The sequence below is a fragment of the Pteronotus mesoamericanus genome, unplaced genomic scaffold (assembly GCF_021234165.1).
Source record: "Pteronotus mesoamericanus isolate MK-2021 breed Mesoamerican mustached bat unplaced genomic scaffold, CSHL_Meso_final contig_98, whole genome shotgun sequence".
Lineage (NCBI taxonomy): Eukaryota > Metazoa > Chordata > Mammalia > Chiroptera > Mormoopidae > Pteronotus > Pteronotus mesoamericanus.
The window spans coordinates 2,742,797-2,752,637 of NW_026555295.1; the positions used below are offsets into that span (position 1 = coordinate 2,742,797).

At 52.6% G+C, this 9,841-nt stretch overlaps 1 protein-coding gene across 1 annotated transcript; it reads right to left on the reverse strand.

Annotated features, from left to right (window-relative positions):
* Positions 1–7,144: 7,144 nt before the first annotated feature.
* Positions 7,145–8,991, reverse strand: EGR4 (early growth response 4). Its single transcript, XM_054586946.1, has 2 exons — positions 8,847–8,991; positions 7,145–8,445 (listed from the first exon to the last, which is right to left on the reverse strand). The coding sequence occupies exons 1-2, from the start codon at positions 8,974–8,976 to the stop codon at positions 7,145–7,147; spliced, it is 1,431 nt and encodes a 476-aa protein (XP_054442921.1). The 5' UTR covers positions 8,977–8,991.
* Between the last annotated feature and the right edge of the window lie 850 nt (positions 8,992–9,841).

Consider the following 9,841-nt stretch of genomic DNA (forward strand, 5'->3'; position numbering starts at 1 on the left):
GGCGGCCAAGCCTCCCAGCCAGTCGCAGCGGGAGGGGCCCACAAACCGGGTGGGGGAAGGATGGACGAGGAAGGAGGGGGCGCGCGGCCGGAGGAAAAGAAGGGAAGGGGGAGGGAGGCAGTGAGGAGGTGGGGCGGAGCCGGCCCCTCCTCCGGGGCGGGCTCTCCTGCGAGCTGGGGAGCGGCAGATGCCGCCAGAAGCGGCTGCGCCGGGACCCCACGTTTTTCTGTGAAGGTGGCTTAGATGGGGGAGGGGCCCGCGGCGCCGCCGTGGGGTTCAGGGACCGCTCCGGCGGCGCTCGCCCTGAGGCGCTGCCTTCCCAGCTCCCCATACCTCCCAGTGCACTCTCCCTGTCCTGGGCACCTGGGGTTGTAGCTTCTGCCGCCCACCTTTGATCCGAAGCCCTCCACCCTAACCCCATCGCTCTGGCTTGGGCCTCCCCACTCGGGGCACATCCCGTGGTGGGTGGTTCTGAAGGATTGGAAGAGGAAAGGCGTGCTGCACTGCTACTGGGATGCGTGCCACGGTCCCTAAGCGGCCTAATAGGCTGCACGCCTGGGTTGTGCACTTGGCGACTTTCAGTCAAAAGCGTGGTCGTGGTCTTCGCGGAGGCTGCTTGGTCGGTTTCCACTGGCCATCCCTAGGGAACCAGGGGATCTGGGAGTGACTCAGAATCTTGCCCTTCAAGGTGCCATCAAGGAGCACACGTCTCCATCACAAATCCTATCCCAGACTTAGAGGAGAAGGAGGAAAGAAGCAGCGGCCACCAGCCCGGGTTCCTTCCCACGCACCTCCACCTCGAATTTAGTAGATGAGAAGTCCTGGCTCTTGGCTTGCCTATCCAGGTGTTGCAGCATGAACGGTCTGGCTGTCCTAGGTTTGGAGGAAATCCACAGCGCTGCGTGGGGCCTGAGAAATCAGGGCATTGAGGCTACCAAGCCCAGGGATAAGCTGACCTTTGGATGAGGAGAAGGAGAGATGGCATTTCAGGCTACGGGTAGTGAAGGGGTAAAGGCACAGAGACCAGCTTGGGCAGGGTTGAGCACCAAGGCCATGAGGGGCAGTTCAGCCACAGCAGAGCAGAAATCCAGCACAGCCCCAGGATTCTCTAATAGGTAAGGCTGATTGGGACTGTCCTTGACCCCATCTTACTCCAGCTAAGGCAGAGGCATTGGGCATTTAGTGTCAGAAACGATAATTTTTAGATTTGTCAGGTGGCTCTTGGGAAGAGGCAAATTTAGTAAGGACTGAGGCCGAAAGGTGGCCAGATGGGTCAAACTCCCCCCTGCCGCATGTCTCCTCTTCCTTCCCCTGGTCCCTGAGTTCTTCCCTCCTCCAGAAAATCTTCTTAGCTTGAACAAATAAGAAATCACTTCTCCTAAGACCTAATGATAACAGCTCCTATTAACCAAGTGGTAAGCATCATATTAATCATTTTTATGCATTCAATCATCCTAATGAACCTATCTAGCAGATATTATTATTATCCCCACTTTACAGGTGGGGAAGTTAAGTTCAGAGCTCAAAAAATGACACAGTCAGGACTTGACCTCAAGTTACTTAATTCCAAAGTCTATGCTTAAATATAGTGGCTTCCTGCCACCCCTTTGCTGTATTAAGCCTACTGAGCCTTCTCCTGCCCAAATGCTGATTACCTAAATCCACCTGCTTTTAAAGAAAGCCAAAAATACCCATATATTGCCTTGATGTTACCTCTGTCCTAGTGATGTATGTTTGTCTTCACTCTGTGCTTTCTGTATGCAAAAACAATTTGGGGCATGCTTGTGTGTATATATACATGCTTTTGTGTATGTGTGCATGCATGCATGTGCATGCAGGTATATACCTTTACGAGCATGTGCATGTCCGAAGGCATGCATGTATGTACATGTGGATGTACATTGTGTGTGTGTGTGTATGAGTGAATGCACATGTGTGTGGGTGTGCATATGTTTGTATATGTGCAGGTATGTGTGTGTGAGCATGTGTGCCCATGCTACATTTCAGACAACAGTTCCTGCTTGGTTGTTATGGGAACCACAGTTCTAAAAATGTTAAACTGAATCCCACTCCATGTGGGCCAGTGAAACCAAAAGACAGAGAACTGAACGACAAACACATCTGGGGGCCCAAAGCTAAGGCAGAGAATCATGGGCTCAGCAAGAATTGAACAGTCAGAGGTGTGGTCCCACTCAGGGGACCCAATGGCTTGGTTCAGGACCTCAATCCTGCTTCTCCCCGTCTCTCCTTCTCATCCTTTCCCTGCTTCATGCTCTCTAACCACCTTTCTTCCTTCCTCTTTACCCCTTCTCCTTTTTTTTTAGGTGGTTAGCCATCTCCACTCTTTTGCCCATGGGTCCACACAATAATTAAGCATCTAAGTGTGCCAGACAGTAGGCTTGGTGATAATGGCAGCCACAGTGTGAATAAAACAAGGTCTCTGCCCTGGAAGGAGCTTGAGGGTGGGAGGATTTCAATAATATACGAGGGAAGGAGAGAGGGCAAAGCAAAGGGAGAGATGACAGAGGAAGGTAGAAGATGAATTTGGGTCAGATATGGAAGGTTTTAAATGCAGTGTATTTTTTTTATAGGAAGATGGAAGCTATGGTCAGTTTGGGATAAAACACCATGAATAATGTTTTAAGGAAATTACAGCAGTAGTGATGTGCAATGTGGAATGGAGGGAGAGAGAAAGGAGGCGGAGGGACCACAGGAAGAAATGTGATATAGTGCAGGCTTGTTTCAAACAGCGCGCAGGGGTTGGAGTGGAAGGGGAGGAAATAGAAGACATTCTCATTTGCTTTTTCAAACTTTCCCCCATATCCCACCTCCTCAAGATTCTTATTCCTCTTCCCTGTCTCTCCAGGGTGAGAATCAGGACTCTGCGTGAGCCTTTGTTACTGATGTGTGTGTATCAAATTCCTGAGGTGCACTGGAAAGGAAAAAAGTTGGGAGCAACTGGCCCAGCAAACGGTTGGCACTCAATAATACTTGTGGGATGTGGGTATGCACTGGTCGTGGAACTAGAAGGTCCAGATTCAAGACCCACTTAGTATCTCTTAGCATCTGTGTGCCCTTAAGAAAATCCCCATATCTGATGGGCCTCAGTTTCCTCCTTTATACAATGAGGGGTCAGATAGGATGTTCTGATAAGCTTCTCCGAACTACCTGTTAGTATGAGATTCTATGTGATTGTCACAGCCAACGTGTTCATGAATGTGGAGGGTAGCACGGACTTAGGTGTTGGCAATAGGCGCAGAGTGGATAATGTGGGAAATGTTTTAATAGAGAAATCATCACCTTCTGGCTTCAGTTTTCAGCAATATTGTTGAAGAGATAACCTCCAAACCCTCCTGCTACATGATATGTGGACTGATTCACAAAATATAACAGACACTGGAAATGCTTAGTAGAGCTTGCAAGAAAGGAAAGGAAATCTACATGCAGCAAAACAAAGAAGCCGAGACCAAGGAATGTGAGCATGTGATGGGCGGTGAGTGGCCCCAGGAAGTATGGGGAGGGAGGAATACACGTAATTCCTTGTCTGTCCTGACCTGGGTTCTGCTTAGAGTAGAAGGAGCTGCCTCTGAGAATTTATAACCGCATGAATTCGAGTTTGAACTCCACACCTGCATGGTACAGGAACGTCAGGCCAAGAAATTAACATAAACATTGGTCTCCATTAGTTGATATGCTTGGAGTCCTTGACACAAACAAATAAAAAATTGCTCAGGAGAAACATACCCCCAACCCAGGCCACAGAGTATTACTGCCCAAGTAAACCCTCACTGGAGATCAGTATACCAGATAAAAATTACAACACATAAAAGACAACAATATGCCATGAACGAAAGTAGGTAAGGTCCTGAAGAACTTCAATGAGATTCAATAGGTGTGAGCAACAGACTGGATGTGGGGGAAGAGGGTCAAACGTGAATCCCACAGAAACAGTTATTTAAGTGAGTTTAGGGAATCAAATAATGGTCACCATAAGCAAAAATTGGGTATATGGAAGAATGATTTGATTTTAGACAGATTGTACTTGAAATGGTGGTGGGACACCCACACAGAGATTCATCAGTCAGAGCCACGGGGCTGCAGCTGGGGCAGGGACCAGGGCTGGCTGACTTAGAAGCCATCAGGGTGGCAGTGATAGATGAATGTGCTCTCCAAGGAGAGTGTTGAAATAGAGAAGGAGAGAGCTCAGAGCCAAATCTAGGAGACACCCGCATTATGAGGACCAAATTAAAGAGAGAAGCAAGTGAAGAAAATGAGCTCTCTGTTAATCCCTAATTCTGCTTGGGTCCTAGGTTTGGGTTGATTTTCTGATTGTTTGATTTTGATTCTTTCCATCTCCTGCTTAACATTCTTTTCTATCAGAATCCCTAGTGGACACTCTAGAAAATGCAGCAGTTTCCCTTGGAAGTAATAGGAGAGACACCTCAGCTGAGGGTTCTAGACCTAGGCTGGGCTCTGGCATTAGCACTACTACTAAGTCAATTTTCTCATCAGTGATATTAGGCCTAGATGAGTGTGAAGACGAGATGGGGCACGATAAAGCAGGCAGCACTTGATGGAGTGCTGCTGAAGCAGGCAAGGGCGAGGTTGGTGGATGCCACCCACCCACAGCTGGTCTGCCCTTCTTCCTTTGTTCAGGTTGTGTGTTTTGGGACCCGTTGCTTGAAATCTGAACCTTTGTGTTCTTCCTTACTTACACAGCGTGGAAGGTGAAGTCAGGTGGTCCATGCCTATAAATGAAAGGTGTGGTCACTTAAACAGTAAGATAATAACAGTCATCATTTTCTTGTCTCCATGCATCATTTGAGCCTCTCTCTAGGGTTAAACATTGCCCTCTGCAGGCTACTTGTTAAAAAATGTTAACTCTCCTAGAAGAGGTAATATTGAATTCTTTATCACAAACTGATTTATTAGATGCAAGATACTCAACCATGTGAAAGCACTTAACACTTGGGAAGAGAAATGGGTAAATCTTCTGACTTGATAATTTTGTCTTGGCCAACTGGACTGTGGGGCTGGAGGGTAAAGGGATAAAGAAGCGAAAGGATCAGAAGCTGAGTAGATCTGGCACCACAGGACTGTAAGGCTCCATCTTTAAAAAAAATTTTTTTTAAAGATTTTATTTTTTTAGAAAGAGGGGAAGGGAGGGAGAACAAGAGGGAGACAAACATCAATGCAAAAGAGAAGCATTCGGTTGCCTCTTGTATGCACCCCATCTGGGGACTGAACCCAAACCTGGGCATGTGCCCTGACTGGGAATCAAACAGTCAACGTTTCACTGTGCAGGATGATGCCCTAACCGACTGAGCCACACTGGTCAGCGCTGTAAGGCTCTCTTAATTCAAGAATAGCACACCTCAGTGGAGAAAAGAAAGAAGCTCCCCCAAAGGCCCTATCCTTTCCTTAGCAGACAGGACTTGTTGGAGAGGAGAGATGGAATGCATGATAAGCTTTTAGTGTCCCAAGATTTGCCAGAGGTGGCTAGAAAGAGCATAAAAATTTGGGTTGAGAGTTCAGGGAGTGAAGAGAGGCTGAGTGAAACCCCACCTTCCCCATTACAGGATCACGCTTTCCTCACCACCCTCTTAGCTGCCCCCTCCCCTGCAAAGCCATGATAGAATTTACCTGGAGAAGAGTTAGAGAAAAGGGGTATGGCAGGTGCAGAACAGGGCAGTAAGGGGGCTGCTGCCTCCTGGGGAAGATCCTCTGTGGAAAGAGCAACTAAGGTGGCTATGACCTTCTGGCAAGCGCCCTCTCTTCTCTAGGCTTGGGTCTGCCATCAATAGTCTGGAATCAGGGGTGTCCAGCCTGTGGCCCAACACAAAACTGTAAAATTAATTAAAACATTATGAGATTTTTTTTTCCTATGTGTCACAATGTATTTAATGTGTGGCCCAAGCCAACTCTCCTTCTTTCGATGGAGCCCAGAGACACCAAAAGGTTGGACACCCCTGGTAGATGAATGCTGAATCCCTTTTGGCACTGATAGCATGTGAGTCTCATACAGATGCACGGGCACCTGCTGGAGCCTCTGTGACCACCAGCACACGGGTGGTGCGCAGACAGCACTGAAGTACTGCAGTCTTCTGCTGCTGTCCTTACTGCCTGGGGCTCCCTCTAGCTGTGGAACCTATTTCACCTATTGGTGGGAAGCCGTTCCAAACAGTGCTATTAAGCTGAGTCTCTGCCATTCTGGAGGGCAGGGGGCGGTGGAAAAGCACTGGCTTTGAAGCTAGAGAGATCTGAGTTTGACTGTGTCTGTTCCTGGCTGGGTTACCCAGAAAGTAAACTATTTTGTTTCCTGGATCTTGGAAATGGAGCATATGAACGCTGGACTCAAGGCTGTGAGGATTTAAGGGGGGTTAATGTATGCAAAACTTCCAGAAACACCTTGAGCCCTTAGGCTAGCTGTGATTAAATTCATTTGTCAACTCAGTACACATTTATTGAATACCTCCTATGTGCCACAGTGCCTGACAGGAGGTGGGAAATGACTCCATGAGTGTGAGGAACTCCTCGCTTTTCTGGCACATGTTCTCTGGGAGGGAAGGGGAGTTTGCGGAGAAGGGTCAAGAGTTTGTATGGCAGATTCAGTAAGCTTTTAGCACAATAATTTTAATTGCAAAAATAAACAGTTTTGCCAACTGCTTGAGAGTAGCGTCTGCTTTACAAAAATTAACAACAAAAGGAAATAACCCCAAAGCAAAACGTTACATCCAATGGCTGCTGGAAACGACATTGCTGTACAAAATACCGCTCGAGACCGGCTCGGCGCTGCCCCAGCCTGTCTGGGGGCGGGGCGGGGGACTAGGGGACGGCGTAGGGCGTGCGCCAGGTACGAAACGTGGTCTTGAATCCCGAAGAAATGCCTGCTTAGTTGGGTGGTCTGACAGGACTCCCCCGAGCGCGGCTCACGCGGAAACAGAGCCTAGACGGCGGGAGCTGTCCACGGAGCTGGTGCTGAACGGAAAGTATGCGGCGGGAGCTTCAAAGGAACTTGGAAGCCAGACTAGAGGCCAGACCCAGGGCGGGCCGAGAAGAGAAGAGAAGAGAAGAGAAGGGGGACGGGTCTTGTCCTTTCTGGAGCGCTTGGCAGCGGCGCCCCAATCTACACACCTATTTCTTCTCACAGGGCAGCGAAGGAGAGGCCCAATGAGTAAAAGCCAAGGCCCTTGAGCCGCTCTTCTGCGCGCGCCTTCTGCTTGAGGTGCACCTTGCTGTGCCGTTTCTTCTCATCACTGCGCGCGAAGCGGCGGCCGCACACGTCGCAGGCAAAGGGCTTTTCGCCTGTGTGAGTGCGCACGTGTGTGGTAAGGTGGTCGCTGCGGCTGAAGTTGCGGAGGCAGATGCGGCACTGGAAGGGTTTGTGGCCCGTGTGGATGCGCAGGTGACGGTTGAGCTCGTCGGAACGCGCAAAGGTACGCACACAGCTCTCTACCGGACAAGCAAAAGCCTTGGCGTGCGGCCGCGGGCAGAAACAGCGTGCGCTGCACTTGCCGCCCCGGCGCCCTTTGCGCCGCGCCTTAACTGGGGGGAATGGAGCCGGCGGTCCAAGAGGTTCTGGCACGCCACTGCTCCCAGGGATGTCCGCCACCAGAGGTTTCGGGAAGTCTGCCGCGGCGCTGCGGAGGCCCAGTGGGGAAAGCTGAGGCTGAGTAACGGCCAGAAACTCTTCGCCGTCGCCGCTACTCCCTCCTTCCCCACTAGGAGGGGTCAAGAGCCCCGGGAGGCCCTCAGCCCCCTCCCCTAAGTTACCCGAGACCAGCGGGAAAGCGTCGTAAGCCCCTGTAGGGTAGAGTCTGTTGGCCGAGTCAGCTGGCAGCTCCGCGGGGCAGCTGATAGACAGGAGATCTTCAATCTTGGCCCCCATCGAGGGGAAACGGGCTTCGGAGGCGGCCTGGTAACCTCCCTGGGAGCCACAACTCCCAGGGAGCAGCTCCCAGGGAGCGTAGAGACCTTTGAAGGCCGAGGCAGTGTCCAGCGCTGGGGAGGCCGGAGGAGCCCGGCGGCCTGGCTTGACGTCGGGTGGGGAGAGCTGAGGTTCATACAGGCACTGCGAGGGGGCGCCAGCCGACGGCGAGGCCTCCCAGAACGCCTCTGGGAAGGAGGCAGCTCCCAGATCTGGGGAGTAAAGGTCCGGCGGACCCGACAGCAAGGCGTCGGGGCCTGAGGGAAAAGAGGCGTCCAGTGGAGACCGGGATGTTGGCACATCAGGGCCGGGGAAAGGTGCCAGGCCTAGGATGCCCGACATGAGGTTGAAGAGTGACTCCGGGTCGTGCGGGTGTTCGGGCACTGCCTGGATGAAGAAGCTACCGCTGTAGCTGAGGCTGGGAGGGGGTGTGGGCGCAGGCCCCTCCAGGAAGCAGGAGTCGGCTAAGTCTCCCCCGGTGCCGCAGCTGCTCAAAGCCCAGCTCAAGAAGTCGCCTGCTGAGGAAGGAGCAGGAATCAACTCTGGGCACAAAAAAAGGGCGCGCCTCAGAGTCTGCAGACCTTACACAGGCTCTCTTGGTGCGCACTGACATATAAAGTGCCTTTTTGCACATTCTGATCCAGTAGGAGTCGGCAAACGCCCCAAGACGCACACAAAAACATGCACACGCAAAACACACGTGTACAGGCAAAAAGGACACCTTGATACACGCACAATTTCCTGTGGAGGCGCTGGCGGTCCGATGGGGGTGACAATGGCGGTGCGCACCCCAAGAATCCCCCGAGCTTCCTACGATCCCTACCCCCACACCTGCTGCGTCCCAAACCCTGTCTGTTCTCAGGCACCGTGCGCCCCCGCATTGCGCCGCCGTCTGAGCAAGCCCGGCCGCGCTCCTTACCTCCGGTGTAGCCAGCGGCCGCGTCCCTGGCCGGCAGCCGGGGCAGGTCGTTGCTGGGTTCCGAGCAACAGCCCTCGGAGGACTTGACCAGAAGCGCGTCGGGGCCGGAAAACTCGTTAAGGTGGAGCATGGCGCGGCTGCGGCGGCGGCTGCGGGGGGCCGGGGGCCTCTCCCGCTGGGCTTGGGGACGCGTGGACGGCGGGGAGGCCGGCTGTCGGGGCGCTCCGCGCCTCGCAGACCCAGGCGCCCGGGCTCCTGGCTCCGGGCGTTCACTTCAGGAAAAGGGGTCGGGGGGCCGTGGCGCTCTTACTCGTTGGGACGGGCCTCAAGAGGCTGCTTCTCGCTTCTCCAAAGCGCAGCCGGGCTCCCCCCAAAGCCCGGCCCCCCCACTTATATAGCGGCGGCTGCGCTGGCTCAGGGCTTCCGACTCCCGGGGCCACTGCCATTTCGGGAGGCCCCGGCCCTGCCGCTGTGACGTAAATGCCCAAACATGGACACAGGATGTGTGCCGGGGACTCCCGAAAAGGAAAGCTCGGGCTGTGACGTCGCCGCCGCCGCCGCCGGGCCCGCGCCGCGGCGTGCGCGCGCGCTCCCTGAGCGTGGAGCTCCGTGCGCGCTGGGGCAGCGTGTGCCCCTGGCTGGGTCGGTCCGCCGCGTGGGGAGGGTCGTCCCGTAAGTGCATTTTCCGCCTGGAGGCAGAGGACGAAGGACGGCGAGGAAAGACAGCGTGGGTTTGGGGGTTACACGATTTGGGAATCAAATCCACTCTTTGCCACTTACTGGTTGTGTCATGTAATCTCCCTAACGTCAGTTTTCCCACCTCTTAAATGGAGCAATGTGTATGTGTCTACATAAATTTGTTATACAGAGTGACTGTGTTAGAGCATATTAAGTTATAGGCACTGGGGCACTCGGTAAGCCAGAGAGATTATTGTCATTATTCGTAATTTGCTTATACGTGTGTTTTTAATTTTCAAAATAGTTTTTTAAAGTTT

Excerpts from the sequence above, each read along its gene's own strand:
- EGR4 (XM_054586946.1), bottom strand. The coding sequence starts at position 8,976 with ATGCTCCACCTTAACGAGTTTTCCGGCCCCGACGCGCTTCTGGTCAAG. Across the intron at positions 8,446-8,846 it reads GGCCGCTGGCTACACCGGAG|CAGGCGACTTCTTGAGCTGG; the intron begins GTAAGGAGCGCG and ends CTCCTTCCTCAG.